Source organism: Pectinophora gossypiella, unplaced genomic scaffold (assembly GCF_024362695.1).
Source record: "Pectinophora gossypiella unplaced genomic scaffold, ilPecGoss1.1 Pgos_34, whole genome shotgun sequence".
Taxonomy (NCBI): Eukaryota; Metazoa; Arthropoda; class Insecta; order Lepidoptera; family Gelechiidae; genus Pectinophora; species Pectinophora gossypiella.
In genome coordinates, this window is record NW_026063244.1 from 93,899 (window position 1) to 115,188 (window position 21,290).

A 21,290-nucleotide genomic window follows, 5' to 3' on the forward strand; every position below is an offset into this window, starting at 1 on the left:
ATTACGGTTGCGTTGTCAACGCCATCTATTCGCCTTTTACGTAGTCCCATCGCGAACCAGTAGATGGCGCTGTTATTTTGGATTACTTCTTATATTATATATTGGCCTTAGATTCTTTAAATGTAACCAAAGATAAATATGAGGTAATTTTATATCCAATTGTGGAATCCATAATACCAGAAAACTTTTTGATTGCATATAATAGGTCAAATTTATCTACAAAACGACTGGCACATCTTCTAGATTTTCTTAAACGTGAGGTTGAATCCGAGGAAAATATCCGTATGGCAAGGGCTAATTACACTTTTACAGATATGACAACATCTCAACAGAACACGAACCAAGAATTAATTCCAACGGCGGCGTGCATTGTCTCCAATGTAAGCAAAGAAAGGCATACACAAGGTAAAGATACTATATTGTGTTGCTTATGTGGCAAAAATAATCATGTTATCTTTCAGTGTACAAAGGCAAACAGCATGACGTTGGAGGAGAAAATGAACAGCATCAAAAGATCTGGTTTTTGTTTTATCTGTCTCAAGAAGGGTCATTTAGCAAATAAATGCAAAACATTTACAAAATGTTTGTCTTGCCATAAGAGACATAATATAATCCTGTGTCCCAACGTACATAAAACAGAAAGTACCCTGTTTACTAAACATAATGAAACTTTTTTACAGACATTGATAGTAACAGTCAGCTATAATGGGAGAAACATGAAAGTTAGAGCGTTGTTGGACAGCGGTTCGCAAAGGTCGTACGTCAAGAGTTCGGTAGCAAAAGAATTGAAGCTAGAGAAGGTAGGAACAGAAAACATTAAACACACATTGTTCGGAGGTACCACGGGACCCGCTCGAGTCTACAATCAGAGAAAGTTAAACGTAAGTAATATAGATAACTCATTCTCTTTTCAGATGTTAGTACTGGAGCAACCAAACTTGTGTGGGAGCCTACCTAGTATAAAGGATGATGCAACTTTGTTGCAAGAATTAAAAAGCCATAATATTCAGATCAATGACAAGAACATTGAAATAGGGCTTTTGATAGGTTCAGATTACTTTGGGTCCATAATGACAAATAATTTGTTTTCCATTAATAAAAGCTTGCTAGCAGTGGAGACAAAATTAGGATGGACAATACAAGGACCTACACAAATGAATGATTCCACCGTGAACAATGTCAGTGTGTCATACGTGTCACAATCAGATATTTGTAATTTATGGAATATTGAGCTGTTAGGCATTAGAGACCCCTATGAAAAACAGGAAAAAGAAGTGATCAAAGCAGAAATATTAAAATGTTTTAATGATAATATTTCAGTAAATGAAGATGGCCGCTATGAAGTATCTCTGTTATGGAAGGAAGGGTGTCCAGAGCCTGACGCAAACTACGACGTAGCGCAAAAACGACTGCAGAGCACTACGAGAAAACTTATAAAAACAGGTAACCTTCAATCATATTCTGATGTTTTTAAAACATGGCAAAGAGAAGGTATCATTGAAGAAGTGATAGTGGACAATACGAATGAAGGCCACTACATTCCTCACCACACTGTCATAAAGCCGTCTAGCACGACCACGATGTTACGACCCGTGTTCGATGCGTCGGCTAAAGACTGTAAAGGTTTGTCTCTGAATGACTGCATAGATAAAGGCATTAACCTTATTGAACTCATACCTAAGCTGTTAATTTTATTTAGAAGAGGAGCTTATGGAGCGATTGCAGACATAGCTAAGGCTTTCTTACAAATCTCAGTCTCGAAGAATGACAGAAAGTATTTAAAATTCTTGTGGTGGAAGGATTTTGAAATGCAGCAAGAAGTAGTTACTTATCAACATAATAGAGTTATGTTTGGGGTGAACTGTAGTCCCTTTCTTTTGGCTGCCACAATTAATTTCCATTTAGATAACTGTGGTAACAAGTATAGAGAAACAGTTCAAAAGTTAAAAGAGTCCTTTTATGTGGACAACTGTACAGCCAGTTTTGATACAATAACACAACGTGATAACTTCATTTCACAGTCGAGAGAGATAATGGCGATGGCGAAATTCGACCTACGTGGCTGGGTTACTGCTCCTGAAAGAATGGAAGGAGCTGTGAAAGACACCCACGTGCTGGGATTGAAGTGGAATACCGAAGAGGACACTTTATGCTGTAACATCAATTCTAATGAAAACTATAAAGGAAAAATCACAAAGAGATATTTACTGTCCGTGACACAGCAAATTTTCGACCCTCTAGGAATCGTCTGCCCGGCGACAGTTGTACCTAAGCGCCTACTCCAAAAAGTATGGAAAAGAAAATTCGACTGGGATGAAGAAATATGTCCAGAGCTAGCACGTGAATTCAAGATATGGCAAAGTACAATACATCTACTAAAGAAATGCAAAATACCTAGACGGTTAACAGCAGCACCAATTAAGAAGTGTAATAATAGCATCCACACTTTTTCAGATGCAAGTGAAGACGCATATGCGGCCTGTGTATACCTGCGGACTGAACAGGAAGGCAAGGCGCATGTACAACTCATAATAGCTAAAAGCAGAATCGCCCCAGCGAATAAGAAGATGTCTTTGCCACGGTTGGAGTTGATGGGGGCTGTGATAGCCTCGCGACTGTACAGAGAGGTCATTGACAGTGGACTCATGACACCAGAAACAAATTATAATTCTTATTTTTGGACAGATTCGACCGTAGTGCTTGCATGGGTAAAACAACAGCGTCAATGGAAACCATTTGTAAGCAATAGAGTAAAGGAGATATCAAAAAACTCAGATATAGACTCATGGAATCATATATCGGGGGATTGTAATCCTGCGGACCTGCCTTCTCGCGGTTGCAATGCAAATGCGCTGCTCGAGAAGCGTTGGTGGGAAGGACCGACGTGGTTGCGTAACAGGCAGGATTGCTGGCCCATATCAAGTTCAATACAGGCAAAACCAAATGAAGAAATTGTAAGAAAAGAAGAAAAATCACAGTCTCACGTAAACATGTCTGTTACTGAACCTCTGTTTAGTAAGAGGTTGTTGTATTTTTCAAAATACAACAAAATAATCAGATTGGTAGCATGGTTACTTCGTTGGAATCCTAAGGTAAGGAGACAATTTGCCGTAGCTAGCGACTTGTCTAACGACGAGTGTGTGTATGCGGAAAAAACATTATTTAAATTGTTACAGAAGGAGGATTTCGCCGGGGGACATTTACCAAACAACTTAAAGACACGACAAGGCAGCGACGGTGTACTTAGAGTCAAGACAAGACTGGAACTAAGTCACGAACACAAAGATTTCGTAAACCCGATACTGTTATCTGGAAAAAACGAAATCGTGAGAGGGTTCGTACGACAGCGACACGAGATTCTACAACACGCAGGGACACAGACTTTAATGTCTAGCATCAGAAATGAATTCTGGGTTTTAGGCATAAGACGTCTCGCAAAAAGAGTTGTTTCAGAATGTGTCATCTGCAAGAAGTACAAATGTAAACATTACGAAGTTCCAGAGGCACCCCTGCCCACAGACAGAGTGGAAAGTGTGACGGCCTTCCAGACTACAGGCATAGATTTTGCGGGACCGTTGGTTCTACGAAATCAGACGAAATGTTGGATCGCTCTATTCACGTGTGCGACATATAGAGCAGTACACCTCGAACTAGTGGAGTCATTGTCAACAAACAGCTTCATAATGGCACTACGAAGATTCATTGCTCGAAGAGGACGAATACAAGTCATATACACGGACAATGGAACAAATTTTCAAGGTACTGCTAACTTGTTAAATAATGTGGATTGGAAGGAAGTCGAAGTTACCACAGCCGTACTACCACAGCCTATAAAATGGAAGTTCATCCCGCCCGCTTCTCCGTGGTGGGGAGGATGGTGGGAACGTCTGGTGCGCGTCATAAAGGAAATGCTACGTCGGATATTGGGAAAAGCGTCATTATCATGGATAGAGCTGACCACCCTGCTATGTGAATGTGAGTCGGTTATGAATAACCGTCCCTTGACGTATATAGCTACAGACGACGACACGCCACGCCCTTTGACACCCGCTTTATTTTTACAGGGACTATCCACGGCAGAGACACCTGATTTAGACGTAATCGATGCTCACAATATGAACATCAGATTGCGCTACCTGCAGACCCTGCGGACGGAGTTTCGACAGAGATTTAGAAATGAATATATTTCGTTACTTATTAGCAAGAACAAAGGTAAGTCGAAATTCCCGTCGGTAGGCGACGTTGTCTTGATACAGACTGATGCAGGTCGTCTCTATTGGCCTCTTGGCATAATAAAAGAATTGGTTACAGGTAACGACGGCATAACAAGAGTCGCGAAAGTACAGACTGCGATGGGAGAGAAGATAAGAAGTTGTCAACGCCTCTACCCATTAGAATTGTCGGCAGTCACAGACGAGTGGCATACACCTACTGTCCCTAAGCAAGGTGAGCCCGACAGTGCTGACTTGCGGGCTGGATCTAGCTGTGTTCTAGACCCAACTGCAAACTCTCACATTGACGAGACACCCGCGATAACAGTGGGTGATGAGTCACACCCCTCGTCTACCACTACAAGACACGGTAGAGTCGTTAAGCTCCCACGCAGATTTTTGGACTGAATATGTGGTATGTAGATCCCTTTCTAATGTGTAATAAGCATATTGACTTGCCTATAAATTTGGTAAATAACAAATTTGGTGAATTTGGACTGTGCCAGTGGTTTTGTTCTTGAATTGTCTACGTGACGAGTGAATTTGGAGAATCTGACATTTATATTATGTGTATGATCTTTTTTATAATTTCGAATGGTTAGCCTATTGGGAAAATTTATGACATGTTTACAAACAAATAATGACCTAATGACTTAATAATGAATAATTTGAATGCTATAGATTTGTAATTCAGTACAAACACATTGTGAGATTTGTTTATTTTAACAATTGTGACGTAGAATAGTGTAATATGTAAAGTTCTATTTCAGCATAGAAAGACATGTTGCACTAGCTTTCTTTTGTATGACGTAACCTCTTAGGATGGTTGATTTGTTTACCTTTACTTAACATGTTACAATGTACTTGTAGCTATTGTTTTGATAACTTTGTACTGATGTATTACAATTTGTAATTTAATATATTTTTTGACAATTTCAATTTTGTATTGTAATCTAGACTTGAATGGTTAATTGTAAAATGGGTCTTGTTTCGTCATATTCTGCAGTGGTTTTTTTTTTGTTTGTTATTGACAATGGTTCGGAGTTGCCTACTTATTCCTTTCTTATTTCGTGGTTTAGAGGATGTTGCGAATTAGTTGTAGTGGCAACACTAGCATTTATAAAAAAAAAATATATAGATTGTCAGACTGACGGATGACAATTGGCTTTTTCTTTTTGAGACCGGGCTGCTCCGAACCCCGCAAACATGTTAAGATTTCTGTAAATTGTATTAAATAGTAAATACCAAATAAATGATAATACAAGCCGAAACACATAATTGACAACAGCAGTAACACACACGCGCGCGTTGGAGTAAATTTTCATACTGGTGCGGTTGGCGGTTATTCTTCGCGTCGCGGAGCGGGGCTGATGACACGCAATGGCCAATCAGCACACTTGTTGTGACGTGCACAGGGAAGGGGTAGCGGGAATCGTGAGACAATACTAATTTATTTACTTAAATCAATAGATGGCGCCACCACAATCTTTAGACCCTGAGAAAGAATATATGCTACCTTTTATTGAAATAGGGGTTGAAAGTTTGTATGGGATATTTTAATTTCAAAATATAAAACCATGCAACTTTATATAAGCACTTGATAAGAAATAATTAAACATTTGTTCTAGCGTTTCTGAAATTTCGACCAGTGAAATGAGGCTGAAATGAGGGTTAAAAGTTTGTATGGGAGTTCAAATATTGTGTATGTGTGGGTATATCTCGGCATCGGCCGTTGGATAATCAATATACGTCAGTGTGCAACTAGCCGGTCTTTGATTTACTCGTCCCTACGTTCGCATACCTAACAGTGGCGAAGATTACCCGCGTTTGATATAAAAATAATAATATGGCAAGTTTCGGGATTTTATCGGTTTTTGATCGCGATTTACAGACGTGGCAAACTTATAAAAACAGGCTCGAACAATGGTTTATTGCGAACGATGTCAAGGATGACGTGAAGAAGCGGGCTATTCTCCTCAGCGCACTCAGCGACGGTACCTACCGTCTGGCGACGGATTTGGCGTTGCCCAAACAGCTGCCGAATTTGCCCTACGAAGACATCACCAAATTGTTAGATGACCATTTCACACCCAAGAGGACTGGGTTTGGAGATAGATACAATTTTTATACGGCGACACAAAATGTTGGTGAAACATTTACACAGTTTGCGGCAAGGTTGCGAGGGTTGACCGCGCAATGTCAGTTTCTCAATGTGGAAGAGGCTCTGAGGGATCGGTTCTTAATGGGGATGCTCTCAGGACCAGAGAAGGAGAAACTTTTCGCGCAGGACTTCCAGGTGTTGACGTTAGCGAAAGCAGCAGAATTAGCGGACAGCATGCGGAGCGCACGAGCGGTTGTAACGGCGGCGGCGGCGTCGACGCGGGGGCCGACTCACTCCGATCAGATGTTCAAAATTACAAAAAGTGCTAAAAACGTCGACATAAATAAAGTGCAGTGTTCGGTGTGTGGCTATAATAATCACGATTCGTCCAAATGTCGGTTTGCAAATTACAAATGTAAAAAATGTAACGAAAAAGGCCACTTGCGTCGCATGTGCAAAAAAATGAATTATGTCCAATGTGAAGGCAAGTCGGAGGGTGCGGACGACGATGGTGAGTTGCTTCATATTCGTACTTTCAATGGTGAACCGATGACCGAAACGGTAGTAATACAGGGGGTGCGAATGAAGTTTCAGATTGACAGTGGCTCTGCCGTCACGGCGATATCAGAACGTACGTATAAACAATATTTTAAAAATATACCATTATCATTAACCAATAAACGGTTGTTAACTTTTACGGGAAGTCAGATCGAATGTTTAGGCATAATTTACTTGACGATAGTTTATAGAGAACAAAGAAACTCCTTAAACGTATATGTTATACGTAACGGCGGCCCGCCGATATTGGGTCGAGATTTCATTTCGGCTTTCAACCTGGAAATGTTGCCATTACAGTTTGTTGAAAATACGGATGCTTATGTTCAACAGTTACAGACAAGGTTTCCACAGCTTTTTTCAGATCAAATTGGAAAATTCAATAAGTATAAAGTTACTCTTCAATTAAAAGAAAACTCGAAACCAGTGTTTTTTAAAGCACGCCCTATGGCCTACGCATTAAGAGACAAAGTGGACAAGGAAATCGAACGATTAGTAGAAGTAGGTATATTGAAACCGGTCGAGTATTCGGAGTACGCTTCGCCCGTAGTGCCGGTGTTGAAGCGCAGCGGGGCGATCAGGCTCTGCGCGGACTACTCCGTCTCCATCAATAAACAATTACAGGTAGAACAGTATCCATTACCAACAGCACAAGAGCTGTTTACGAAATTACACGGAGGTCAGCAGTTTAGCAAGTTAGACCTTACCCAGGGTTATGCACGATTCGAACTAGACGAACAATCACAAAATTATACGTGCATTAATACCCATAAAGGTCTATTTAAGTATACACGCCTGGTGTTCGGTCTCGCGAGTGCGCCCGCCATATTTCAACGGGCAATGGAGTGCGTGCTGTCGGGAATGGACGGCGTTCTGTGCATGTTAGATGACATATTGGTTACCGGCGTAAATAGATCACAACATCAACAACGGTTAGATGCAGTATTACAAAAATTACAAGATGTAGGGTTGACACTACAACGGGAGAAGTGTGAGTTTTTTAAAGATCAAGTAGAATACTTAGGTTACATCATAGATAAATCGGGGCTGAAAAAGTCGCCCGAAAAAGTAAAGACAAATGCGCCGGTACCCGGTAATGTTAGCCAATTACAATCATTTTTGGGGCTTGTAAATTACTACCGTAATTTTGTTTCGGGAGCATCGTCAATGCTCAGCCCCCTTTATGATTTGCTTCAAAAAGAAAACAAGTGGTGCTGGAATGCAGAATATGATGAAGCTTTTAATAACATTAAAACATGTTTAGCCTCAGATCAGGTGTTAGCGCATTTCAACCCTAGTGCAAAAATAATATTGACTGTAGATGCGTCACCAACCGGCTTAGGCGCGGTTCTGTCGCAAGTGGAAGCGGATGGTGTCGAGCGGCCAGTATCGTTTGCTTCACGTACTCTGACAAAATCAGAAAAACGATACGCACAAATTCAGAAAGAAGCTACTGCCATTATTTTCGGAGTACGTAGATTCCATCAATACTTATACGGTAGATCGGTGCCATTCACCTTGCGAACAGACCATAAACCCTATTATCAATATTTGGTCCATATCGTGGTATTCCTGAAGTCTCTGCTAACCGACTTCAGAGGTACGCCATGTTTTTAAACGGGTATAATTACAACATCGAGTACATCAAAAGCGCGGAGAATAGTGCGGATTACCTATCTCGGTTCAGTTTGCCGGCTAGCGATGAGTCAACGTGTTGCGAGGTGCGGTCACAGTGGGAGCGGTTTGCAGAGACGAGCAATGATATTGTTGAAGATAGGGCTTCATATGTAAATTTTGTAATGGATGGTAGTTTGCCAATAACAATCGATGATTTACGCAACGAAACGAAAAATGATGATATATTGAGAAAAGTAATTGATTACATTGTTAATGGTTGGCCACAAAAAAATAACAACATCCATATAAGACCATACTATTTATGTAAGACACAGTTGTCATTTGAAAATGGTTGCCTTATGAGGGGCCACAAAGTGGTAATTCCGAGGAAGTCACGGGACAAAATCCTCTCAGATCTTCACGGATCACATATGGGGGTTGTGAAAACTAAGGCAGAGGCTCGTAGCAGATTTTGGTTCCCAGGTGTAGACGACGCCATAGAAAAGATGATTGCAAGTTGTAAAACTTGTATTCAGTTAAAGCAGTCTCCCGCTCGTGTGCCGCTCGCGGTGTGGCCATACCCTAAACAACCTTTCTTTAGAATACATATTGACTTCTTGGGACCGATAAACAATAATACGTACCTCGTTATCGTAGACGCACACACTAAATGGGTTGAAGTGTATTTAATGAACAGTGTTACTAGTAAAACTACGATTATTAAATTACAAGATTATATGTCAAGATTTGGGGTACCGCATACGTTGGTTAGTGATAATGGTACGGCCTTTATATCACAAGAATTTCAAACCTTTTGTAAAATGAACGGTATATCACATGTGACGTCACCTGCTTACCACCCGGCTAGCAATGGGCAGGCGGAGAGTTTCGTAAAGATAGTAAAGAAAGGAATCAAATCGAGTATTTTGGAAAATTCAAACCAAAAAGATAGTCATGTCAAATTACTAAAATACCTTTATGATTATAGAAACTCAGTAAATTCCACTAAGGGCTCTTCACCTGCAGAGTTGGTTTTCGGACGGAAACTTCGTTCGCGTCTCGATTTACTCACCAGTGACATAACAGCAGCACCGTCGCCGTCGTCGTCAGACGCCCACACTAATCACGTACAACAAAATAAAATTAAGCAAAATTAAAAATTTTGAAAAAACCCACGACGGTAAAAATCTCATCGAAAAAGAATAAAATAACTCAAAACCCCCGACTTAACCCAATTATTATGTAACGAAATATTATATTAGACTTAAAAATACTTTCTAAAAAGAGTTGATATCTCGAGACATCGGTAATAGATATACTTAAGTACCTAAACAATGAATATGGATGTTTACAGTTTTTTCCTAACGTGTCTGTTTCTCGAAAATATACTTAAATGTAGCGATAATAATTTTACCATAATACATAACCGAGGAATATCCGTCGGGGGCTGCCATTAACCCAGCTAAAGTTTTTCTAGTGACGTGAATACAATTATTGAAGAATTGTAGATGTTTAACGACGACATAAAATACACTTATGAGTATGATTAAATTTTTGTTGAAATTTCATATAGAAAAGGCAGCCCCCGACGGATATTCCTCGGTTATGTATTATGGTAAAATTATTATCGCTACATTTAAGTATATTTTCGAGAAACAGACACGTTAGGAAAAAACTGTAAACATCCATATTCATTGTTTAGGTACTTAAGTATATCTATTACCGATGTCTCGAGATATCAACTCTTTTTAGAAAGTATTTTTAAGTCTAATATAATATTTCGTTACATAATAATTGGGTTAAGTCGGGGGTTTTGAGTTATTTTATTCTTTTTCGATGAGATTTTTACCGTCGTGGGTTTTTTCAAAATTTTTAATTTTGCTTAATTTTATTTCAGACTTTTTAGAGAGCATATACGAATCATAATCTATATAATGTGTAGGTAAGATCTCGCAAAACAATAAGTGTGATTCATCCTACCACATAATATTAAGTCCCTTATTATATATTATACAGTTGCTTTCTGTTTAAAGTTACCTCTATAACACTCATCTGAGAACATGCACCAATCACCCACGAACTCATTCCTGAAATCCGCATTGAAATCAGACAATACGTTTTAATTTTAATAATATTGCAATATAAACGTTTCACACTAATATAGCAGCGCCTCCTAGTGAGTTAATATCATAAGACTTATCTTAGACCATGCACCATTCAACTACGAACCCATTGCTGAAAACCGCATTGAAATCGGACAATTCGTTTTAATATTATTGCAATACTATTTTTCACTAATATTGTAGCACCCTCTAGTGAGTTAAAGACGTAATTTTTATTATTTGGGAACATGCAATAAGCTACCACGTACACATTGCCGAAAACAGAATTGTAATCGGACATTTCGTTTTGATTATATTGCAACATTGTTTTGCACTAATATTGTGGCGCCCCTAGTGAGTTACAGCCATGACACCTGTCTAAGAACATGAATTCATCAAACACAAACCCGCTATTGAAAACCGCCTCAAAATCGGATCATTAGTTTAAAAGATAGGTGGTAACATTACTTTGCACAAACGCACACACAAACATCTCTCACCCTAAACGCATATAAATGCTCCGTTCCGTCGTGGTTAATAAATGTAATTAAAATTATACTAACCGTAATTAACAACACTTTGCTTTACTTAATACATAACATACATAAACTGCCTATATACGTCCCACTGCTGGGCACAGGCCTCCCCTCAATCAACCGGAGGGGGTATGGAGCATACTCCATCACGCTGCTCCACTGCGGGTTGGTGGAGGTGTTTTTACGGCTAATAGCCGGGACCAACGGCTTAACGTACCCTCCGAAGCACAGAATCATCTTACTTTTTCGGACAATCAGGTGATTCAAGCCTGAAAAGTCCTTACCAAACAAAGAGGACAGTCTCACAAAGTGATTTCGACAATGTCCCCATCGGGAATCGAACCCGGAACACCAGATCGTGAGCCTAACGCTCTAACCACTAGACCACGGAGGCTGTTTACTTAATACTACCTGATTATTGAGTGATGGGTTCAACTTTATGAATTAAATGAGGATTAATTGGATGAATTTGATTCACTTGACCACACAATCCACGTGCCACTTATAGTCGATCTTGATTTTTCTTTAATCTTCTCTTTAATCTTCGCCAATCACTTCGTATTAATTTATCTACAATTTATTGATTGTGATCTGGGATCTTCTCCGAAATGTGGCTCGAAGGACCATGAATATGCCATCAGGCAAAAAGGCATATCAATGCCTTTTTACTGATTTTTAAGGGATTTAGGTAGCAATGAAACAGCACCGTGTTCGACGTAATTACGTGTAATCAATGGAACCGAAAAAAAAACGCCTGTCAAAAACAATTAACTAATAAAAACTATTGCAAATAAATTGCTATTAAAAATTGAAGAGGCGTTTCGGATAATATTTATTCTAAACACTAATATTGTGGCGCCCCCTAGTGAGTTACAGACATGACACTTGTCTAATAACATGAACTCATCAAACACAAACCCGTTATTGAAAACCGCATCAAAATCGGATTATTAGTTTAGAAGATAATTAATAACATTTCTTTGCACAAACGCACACACAAACATCTCTCACCCTAAACGCATATACCTGCTCCGTTCCGTCGTGGGTAAAAAACAGTCTTTGCAGACTAAAGCATACGGCGGCAAAAACAAAGAATGTTATAAAAAAGGAAATTATGTATTGTTTAAAATTAGTAATGGGAATAAATGGGGTAAAGGTATTATTGTAAAAAGAATAGGGAAAGTGACTTATTTAGTGAAAGACTCTGAACGAGAAAATGTAATAAAAAAACATAAAAATCAATTGGTGGCCTATAAAGGGACGGATGTAATGACGCCATGGGAATGCCCAATCGATTTACAAGATTTTTCACCCGAGCGATCTGCTGCAGATGCGGAAAGCGTTCCTGGAACTCAATTGTCGTCATCAAGCACAGAGAGAGGCCTTTCACCACTACCGATGACTTACGAAAGACCAATAACACAAGCCTCGCAGAGAACTGAAGTGCCTTCCCCGCGCAATGTGGATTCACAGTTCGGTTCGAGGTCAGGTGAAGGAACAGGGGATAATCCGGAGCTCGACGAAGACGAGTTCCATGAAGCAGCAGAAGAAGGAAGTGAGGTCGGCGAGAGCTCTGAGCAGAGACGCCTCGGGGAGGGCGGAAGGCTATTACGTCCAGTCCCGAAAGTTAATTATAGGCCTTTCTTCTTTTTAGATTTTTAAGTAAATATGTTAATGTTAAGCTATGGGGGAGGGATATTGTGTATGTGTGGGTATATCTCGGCATCGGCCGTTGGATAATCAATATACGTCAGTGTGCAACTAGCCGGTCTTTGATTTACTCGTCCCTACGTTCGCATACCTAACAATATTACTCATACATACAAACATACATAAACTCACGCCCGTAATCCCAAATGGGGTGGGCAGAGCCACAAGTAATCAAAGACAACTTGCAGCCACTGTTGATACGAAGTCCTAAGATGGATATGATGAACCTTATGGTGATAAGGGATCAGCCTATCGCCCATAACATTAGTCCATCATGTATGTGTATGTATATTACTCATAAATCTTTGGGAAATTCCCGGACTCGATGCGAGACCGTATACCAAGCGATTGTACATGAATAAACCGCGGTGTGTATTTATAACTGTATATTTCTTTGTATCATCCAGCTCGATCTGATTATACGCCTGTGAGAGGTCGATTTTGCTAAAATACTTGCTCCGCCCTATCTTGGAAAACAAATCATCTATTTTAGGCACCGGGTATTTATCGACAGATAAGACAGGATTTAAAGTCACCTTATAATCGGCACATAACCGAATGGCTCCGTCGGGCTTGCTGACAATGACGAGGGGCGTTGCCCAGTCGGAACAGTCGACGGGCTCGACGACGCCGGCGCGCAGCATGCCGTCCAACTCGGCATCTACGCGCTCGCGCAGCGCGTAGGGCAGCGGCCGCGCCCGGCAGTACACGGGCACGGCTCCCTCCCGCACGTGCAGCGTCGCCTTTCCGCCCGTAAACCGACCCAGGCCTCCATCGAACAACTTAGCATATCTGGAAAATATGTCATTGTTATCATCAGTACATTCCGATTCACCCACTTTGTTTACATGAAATTTCGGTATTTCTATATTTAATTCCGATAACCACTGCCGTCCCAATAATGTAGTAGTTCAGTTATTGATTACGTACAGATCCAACTTTTTTTTAAAACCATTATAACACACTACAGTTTCTACATATCCTAACGAACTAACTTTGGTTCCATTATAAAAAGACAAGGTTAATCGACACTCTTTTAAAGGCAAATCGCTATAAGACGTCTCAAATGTTTGATTACTTATACAAGATAACGCAGAACCCGTGTCTATTTCCATTAAAAGTTCCCTTCCCGCAACTAAAAGAGGAATTCTAACCGGCTTGTATTGGCTCAGTGACATCTGCATCACCGGCTCCTCGTAGTCGCTGCCGCCGTCTTCCGCAGTCTGCGCGTGATACCGGGCCTCGTCCGGCCCGTCCTCCTTCACGTAATATGTGCCGGGTGGGGCTCGCGTCGCTCCTTCGCTCGGTACTCGTTGCCCCGTTCCGTTCCTGCCCTTATTTCCGGCTTGAATATTTCCCCTGCACACTCTCCGCAAGTGCCCCATAACTCCGCACTTACTACACACGTAGTTTCTAAACTTACACTCATTTGCCCAATGATCACGCGCTCCGCATGAACGGCAATCTCGATTGTTATTGCGCGGCGCCGCCGGTACTCGATATGCATTGCTACCGCCGCGTCCTCTCGACCGGTTTCCCACTCGCATTGTATGCAAGCCGTCGATCATCTGATTCATAACTGGTGACGTCACATCAATTTTATTTGTTTGCACTAATGCCGCATCCCGTTGCGCTGCCTCCAAAGTACTTGCCAAACTAATACATTTGCTATAAGTTAAGTCTTGCTCCGCTATTAACCTTTGCCTGATGACGTCACTACGAACTCCCAATATAATTTGTTCACACAGGTTATCTTCTAACGCCGAACCATAGTCACAATTATATGCCAATTTCCTTAACTCCGCTACATAACTGCTGATGAGTTCGCCTTCATTTTTTACTCTTTGTCTGTACTTATAACGTTCCGCCCACTTTGACGGTATCGGTTCCAAATGTTTGCGTAATAACTCAATCACAGCAGTATATTTTAATGTCGTAGGTTTATTTGGACTTGCTAATGCAGTTAAAAGATCGTAAGCTCGTTCTCCCATCACTGTGATTAATACTGGTAATTTTGTGTCATCTTGGACTTTGTTCGCAATGAAGTACATTTCGAGCCGCTCCACGTACGACGACCAGTTCCCGGTCTGCACATCAAATTCCCGGATTTGACCCATTGCCATTGTTTTTGTTATTTGGTACTACCCGTTTCTTTCTTTTCACTACACTGCACACTGATTATTCGTTATTATCCTCGTTCGCCATTGATATGTAGGAGCTAAATAAAAACGTCTATTCCCAGCAAGCACTTTATTACGACAGACAGTTTACAATTTACCCTACAAAATGATATAATAAAGAAACCATTTAAAACTACCTACATTACAAAAGATTTTTGGGCCTGGTAACATATGTTTGTCGGAGTTGGTTATGAATTAAGAAGAGAAATGGATCAAATCGGAAAATAAAATGAAGTTACATCACTTCCGTCATGAAGTTGCAACGCTCCGACGAAAGGTGGCGTACGAGCAGAGCGGAGTGAAGTCGGGGGAGTCACTACAGAGTCGTCGTGTCGAGCGGACGTGCACTGCCGTTATAGTCGGGCAGTCTACCGCGAACCTTCGTCGTGAACGGACGTGTCGAATAATTACGATCGGAACGTGGAGTGCTATAGTCGCTCACCTATAACTTGTAGGGACGTCAAGAAAGTGTGATCGGAAAAGAGCACGTGTCCCGATGATTCGGTCCGAATATAGGAACCATGGGTGGTGGAGGGCAAGTAGAGGGCGAGTAGCCCCTTCGCGCTAACGTCCTTATGCGCGCTAGATAACGAGAGACTGTGTAACCGTTACGAATACCGTGACGTTGCCGTGAGTGTGTACCTTATGCTGTGACTTTATTTAATCGTGATACAAAAACTATGTGGAAGTAAATAAAATGATTGTGATACTGATGACGGCCATTATTGTCTTCTAACGCCCACCCTCCATTCTGATGATGATGTTACGCGACACCCACACTGCTACGACATCAGAAGCGGGATTAGTGAACTTGGATGAAGACAACGTGATGTGACGTTCACAACAAGACAATGCAAGTTTCGATTATCACAATCAGAAGAAGATTATGATGATTATCACATTCGTGTGACCACGTGATGAAGATGTAGTGTCATGCCTGAATTTGGAGATGGACCTGAATTTGAAGTGACCTGGACCTTGTTAATGATCGACATCACTACATGCCGTAAGATATGATGGCGTGAACATCACAATATGTCCATACTGTGTGCAGTCGTGTTTGAAAATTATGGAACCTGAAATTGAAAACTGTTATTACGGTGAGTCGTTTTCATACTGGAACCTTATTGTTGTTGACTTTATTGCTATGTGAATTTCCGTTTCTAATAATGAGGAAATTGTTTTTTAAAAAAAACAAAATTGACGAGACACATTGTGTCAATCCGTGTCAATCACACCGCGTTTTCCAATCTGTTTTCATCATCGTAAAATCTTTGTATTTTGGTCTAAAAATATTTCGAATTGGTGTAGACACGCTTGACCTGCGTGGTTAAAGTTGTATTTTCTCACTCCAAGCAAAAAGAAATTAATCATGACATGATAATTGAGTCTCGTTGAATAACGTGTTTTGTAATCTACCGTCATTCATCAAATGTTTCAATATTCAACATTCTTTAATAATCTTTTTAAACTGATTGAAAGAAAGTCATGTGAATACGATAATACAGTGAATTCTTTTGTTTCATGTCATAACTTGGTTCGGCAATTGGTGGATTGCAAGCGGGGAAGAAAATGGCGCGGGCTGAGCCGTAGCCGTGTTAAGTGACGACATCTTGACAGCGCGTTGTATACCAGCCGGACTTGCTGCGCTGGTGAAGACCTAAACCATGTCACAAGACCAGTGGTTGATCTTTTATTGGAAATTCTTATAAGTTCTGGTGAGTCGTATCTGTTTTACCTGATTTGAATAATGGAATTTTTATTAGGTTTCAAACGAATATAGTGCAGAAAGTTCTCTTTTGTTAACTTTAATTAAATTGGAAATCGTAATGAAGTGAAGTAAACATTGCGAAGTAAAATGATTTGGATTATGATTAAATGAAATAGGCTTAAAAAATGCCCGAAACAGTAAATCATTAGTGAGAAAATTGGAGCAAAACATTCTAAATAATGATAATACCGAATTGGTAATTGTTTAAATGCGGTAATGTTTCCTCGAGGTGTTGGTCGCTACACTGTGACTTTATGACTTGTGTGTGTGAGAGCAGGGTGCTCTGTCGTTTTGTGGTCGTGGACCATGGTGGCCATCCCGGGAGGGGATGTTGTGACTTATGACTGTTTTGTAGCGTAACCACAGTTTGGGGAGGAATATTACAGTCTGTTGTGCTTTGCAGTAGATGTGTAATAATGTTAATTGATTTAATTGAGTAATGAAAGCTATGATTGACCTGTTTCGGAGCAACTCTAATAGGAAGCTGCGCACTTGTAGTGTTCGGGGCTGCAGCCACTTTTGTGCTGCTCGTCTTAGAAACTACAGGTATGCGGTCGAAGCCTGGATGTCATGTTGACTTTGTATTTGGTCATGACATTGTACCTGAATCTAAGTCAAGTTGACCTCCGGTAGAATTAGTCGAACTGCACAAATTAGAAATTAGTGATATAAAAGAAATTGTGTAACGCATTGACCACTATTCTACCAACTAAAATGTACGTAAAGTTTGTGTGCTAGCTGTGTTGAGATATCGTCACTTGGTGTAAGTGGCATGAGTTGCTGTCGCTCGATTTAGGTGGCAGTAACGACTGTGTTGGGATATCGTCACTTGGTGTAAGTGGCATGAGTTGCTGTCGCTCGATTTAGGTGGCAGCAACGACTGTGTTGAGATATCGTCACTTGGTGTAAGTGGCATGAGTTGCTGTCGCTCGGTTTAGGTGGCAGCAACGACTGTGTTGAGATATCGTCACTTGGTGTAAGTGGCATGAGTTGCTACCGCTCGATTTAGGTGGTAGTGACGCCTGGTTGTGAGATATCGTCACTTGGTGTAAGTGGCATGAGTTGCTACCGCTCGATTTAGGTGGTAGTGACGCCTGGTTGTGAGATATCGTCACTCAGTAGAGTGGCATGAGTTGCTACCGCTCGATTTAGGTGGTAGTGACGCCTGGTTTTGAGATATCGTCGCTCAGTAGAGTGGCATGAGTTACTATCGCTCGTTTAGGTGATAGTAACGACCGATGTGTAAAGAGTAATTGGATTTTCAAGTTTGGTTGTTTATAGTGTGTGAATACTGGTCAATGGTCCGTGTATTGTTAGTTGATGATTTATCATGATGTAATGTGAGCTCATGTAGAGTCACAAGTAGAGCTCGTGTAGAGTCACAAGTAGAGCTCGTGTAGAGTCACAAGTAGAGCTCGTGTAGAGTCACAAGTAGAGCTCGTGTAGAGTCACAAGTAGAGCTCGTGTAGAGTCACAAGTAGAGCTCGTGTAGAGTCACAAGTAGAGCTCGTGTAGAGTCACAAGTAGAGCTCATGTAGAGTCCTTTATAGAGTCTCATGTTAGGTCAGGAATGACCGAGCGAACTTGGATACTGTGCTGTGGTATATTGTTTCAGATTAACACACGAGGACGTGTGTCACGCAGGATGGCCGTGTCGGAGTTGGTTATGAATTAAGAAGAGAAATGGATCAAATCGGAAAATAAAATGAAGTTACATCACTTCCGTCATGAAGTTGCAACGCTCCGACGAAAGGTGGCGTACGAGCAGAGCGGAGTGAAGTCGGGGGAGTCACTACAGAGTCGTCGTGTCGAGCGGACGTGCACTGCCGTTATAGTCGGGCAGTCTACCGCGAACCTTCGTCGTGAACGGACGTGTCGAATAATTACGATCGGAACGTGGAGTGCTATAGTCGCTCACCTATAACTTGTAGGGACGTCAAGAAAGTGTGATCGGAAAAGAGCACGTGTCCCGATGATTCGGTCCGAATATAGGAACCATGGGTGGTGGAGGGCAAGTAGAGGGCGAGTAGCCCCTTCGCGCTAACGTCCTTATGCGCGCTAGATAACGAGAGACTGTGTAACCGTTACGAATACCGTGACGTTGCCGTGAGTGTGTACCTTATGCTGTGACTTTATTTAATCGTGATACAAAAACTATGTGGAAGTAAATAAAATGATTGTGATACTGATGACGGCCATTATTGTCTTCTAACGCCCACCCTCCATTCTGATGATGATGTTACGCGACACCCACACTGCTACGAGATGTTAATAATTTTATTCCAAAATTATCGGAGAAAACAACAGTTTTGCGAGACTTATTAAAAAAGGACACATCATGGCACTGGAATGAAAAGCATGATCAGTGTTTTAAAGAAATTAAGAGTTGTCTAACAAGCCCACCAGTTTTGCAATACTATAACTTAAAACAGGCAGTCGTCATTTCAGTCGACGCAAGTAAACACGGCCTAGGGGCATGTTTAATGCAAGATAATTTACCCGTATGTTATGCTTCCAAATCACTCACCAAAACAGAACAGTCTTACGCGCAAATAGAAAAAGAATTGTATGCGTGTGTTTTTGCTTGTGAAAGATTCTATACATACATTTACGGCCGCACAGACATAACAATTGAGACAGATCATAAGCCTCTAGTAAATATAATAAACAAACCATTATGTAACGCTCCCGCTCGATTGCAAAGAATGTTGATGCGACTGCAACCTTTTACATTCAAACTAGTTTATAAACCAGGTAAGTATCTATATGTAGCGGACACGTTATCGCGGGCACCTGTACCGGAGTGCGCACTCGCCGCCGCCGCCTCGGCGCGGGAACACCACCACACGCAGGCACAAGTATGCGTCATCAGAGCAAGCAATACTCTTGACAGATACGCATTTATTAACGGTGCAAAAACAAACAAAGGACGATAGTGAACTTCAAAACTTAATAAAACAAATTAAACGTGGATGGCCTAGTGACAAAAATAAATTAGACCACAATCTTCGAAGTTATTGGGATTGTAAAGACGAGTTAACGGTACATTTTGATATTGTTTGGAGAGGCAATAGAATTGTTATTCCAAGAAGTTTACGCTATGATATGATAAAAAAGATACATTCCAGCCACATGGGTATAGAAAAATGTAAATTACGTGCACGAGAAATAATGTATTGGCCAAATATGAACTCACAGTTGCAAGATTATATGTCACACTGTCAAGCATGTCTAACGTATAAAAAACAAAACTGCAAAGAATCGCTTATTTGCCATGAGATTCCTGATAGACAGTGGTCTAATGTAGGTATCGATGTCTTCCATATGGGCAATCAGTCATACGTTATTGCGGTGGACTATTATAGTAAATTCATTGAGGTTGAAAACTTGAGCTGTTAGAGAACAGAACATGCAATTCAAAAATTAAAATTAATCTTTAGAAGACACGGAATTCCAGAACATGTTATGACAGATAACGGACCGGAGTTTTCTTCAAATTTATTTAATGAATTTACAAAAGCATGGAAATTCGAACACATAACTTCATCGCCCAGATACCCCCAATCAAACGGACAAGTGGAGAGGTCAATTCAAACAGTAAAAAATATCATGAAAAAAACTGCTTATGACAACTCAGACTTTAATTTAGGGTTATTGGAGTATCATAACACACCTATTTCAAACACAATACCCTCGCCAGCCGAGTTATTGTATAACCGTAAACTTCGTAGTGTGATACCTTGCGACCCAGCCCTACTTTTACCAAAAATACTAGAAAACTGCATAGAAAAATTAAAAACTCGGCAATTAAAACAAAAAATGCATTATGATAAACAAGCCAAATGTTTGAAAAAATTACAAGTAGGGCTTAATCCGAGTCCACTTATTACAAACAATGAAACTAATTATCGCACTCGTTACGGCAGGATAGTACGACCTCCTGATCGGTGGGGATTTCCACAACCTTCGATCGCGCCGTAGCCAGCCCGACCAGCAAAACAAACAAGCGTGTCATAAGCAACACTAATAGATATATCGTGGCCATATCATAGAATTGATCATTTCATGAAATGATCGACCATTTCATGAAATGGTCGTATTTCATGAAATAGAACAACATTCGTTGGCCACATCATGATGTGGTTTGGCCAGATCAATGAACACAAAACGTTTAACGATATGACCAACTAAATGCATGATTACTTCATTATTATGGCCAAACGTTAGCGATCATATCGTAAAATAGTAACATTATCCACCGGTAGTGGCGCTGGTGTCGCTTTGTTTTGGTTTTGTATAATGGCGGCGGACAATAATTATTCTTTTGTGAACGCGAATAATACGAATAATAATGAGCAAATACAAAATGAAAGTGCAGTGAAGCAATGTTTTGACACTAAGGTGAAAAGAAAAACTCGTATTAACAGTAGACAGCAACTTTATTTTTATTTTAGGTTATATGGCAAATAATGAAGGTCGAGTGACCACGCTACGTAAATCAATGGAC

General features: G+C 40.7%; 1 protein-coding gene, 1 long non-coding RNA gene and 1 pseudogene across 5 annotated transcripts; all 3 read left to right on the forward strand.

Moving 5' to 3' along the window:
• Window positions 1–120: 120 nt before the first annotated feature.
• LOC126381034 (uncharacterized) lies at window positions 121–4,786 on the forward strand. Of its 4 annotated transcripts, none has more exons than XR_007568641.1 (4): window positions 121–405; window positions 681–881; window positions 1,321–1,443; window positions 4,065–4,752. XR_007568641.1 is itself a non-coding variant. In XM_050030593.1 (3 exons), the coding sequence occupies exons 2-3, from the start codon at window positions 717–719 to the stop codon at window positions 4,617–4,619; spliced, it is 639 nt and encodes a 212-aa protein (XP_049886550.1). In that variant the 5' UTR covers window positions 174–405; window positions 681–716; the 3' UTR covers window positions 4,620–4,743. The 4 variants fall into 4 exon arrangements, 1 of the variants encoding a protein (XP_049886550.1); XR_007568642.1 differs by having other exon boundaries at window positions 681–800; window positions 4,065–4,750; XM_050030593.1 differs by lacking the exon at window positions 1,321–1,443 and having other exon boundaries at window positions 174–405; window positions 681–800; window positions 4,065–4,743.
• Window positions 4,787–6,051: 1,265 nt separating this feature from the next.
• LOC126381060 (uncharacterized protein K02A2.6-like) lies at window positions 6,052–13,516 on the forward strand (annotated as a pseudogene).
• Window positions 13,517–15,195: 1,679 nt separating this feature from the next.
• Window positions 15,196–18,973, forward strand: LOC126381047 (uncharacterized). Its single transcript, XR_007568647.1, has 2 exons — window positions 15,196–17,792; window positions 17,865–18,973. It is a non-coding gene; the product is annotated as an uncharacterized LOC126381047 (long non-coding RNA).
• Window positions 18,974–21,290: the final 2,317 nt, after the last annotated feature.

Excerpts from the sequence above, each read along its gene's own strand:
- LOC126381034 (XM_050030593.1), top strand. The coding sequence starts at position 717 with ATGAAAGTTAGAGCGTTGTTGGACAGCGGTTCGCAAAGGTCGTACGTC. Across the intron at positions 801-4,064 it reads AAGAATTGAAGCTAGAGAAG|GGACTATCCACGGCAGAGAC; the intron begins GTAGGAACAGAA and ends TTATTTTTACAG.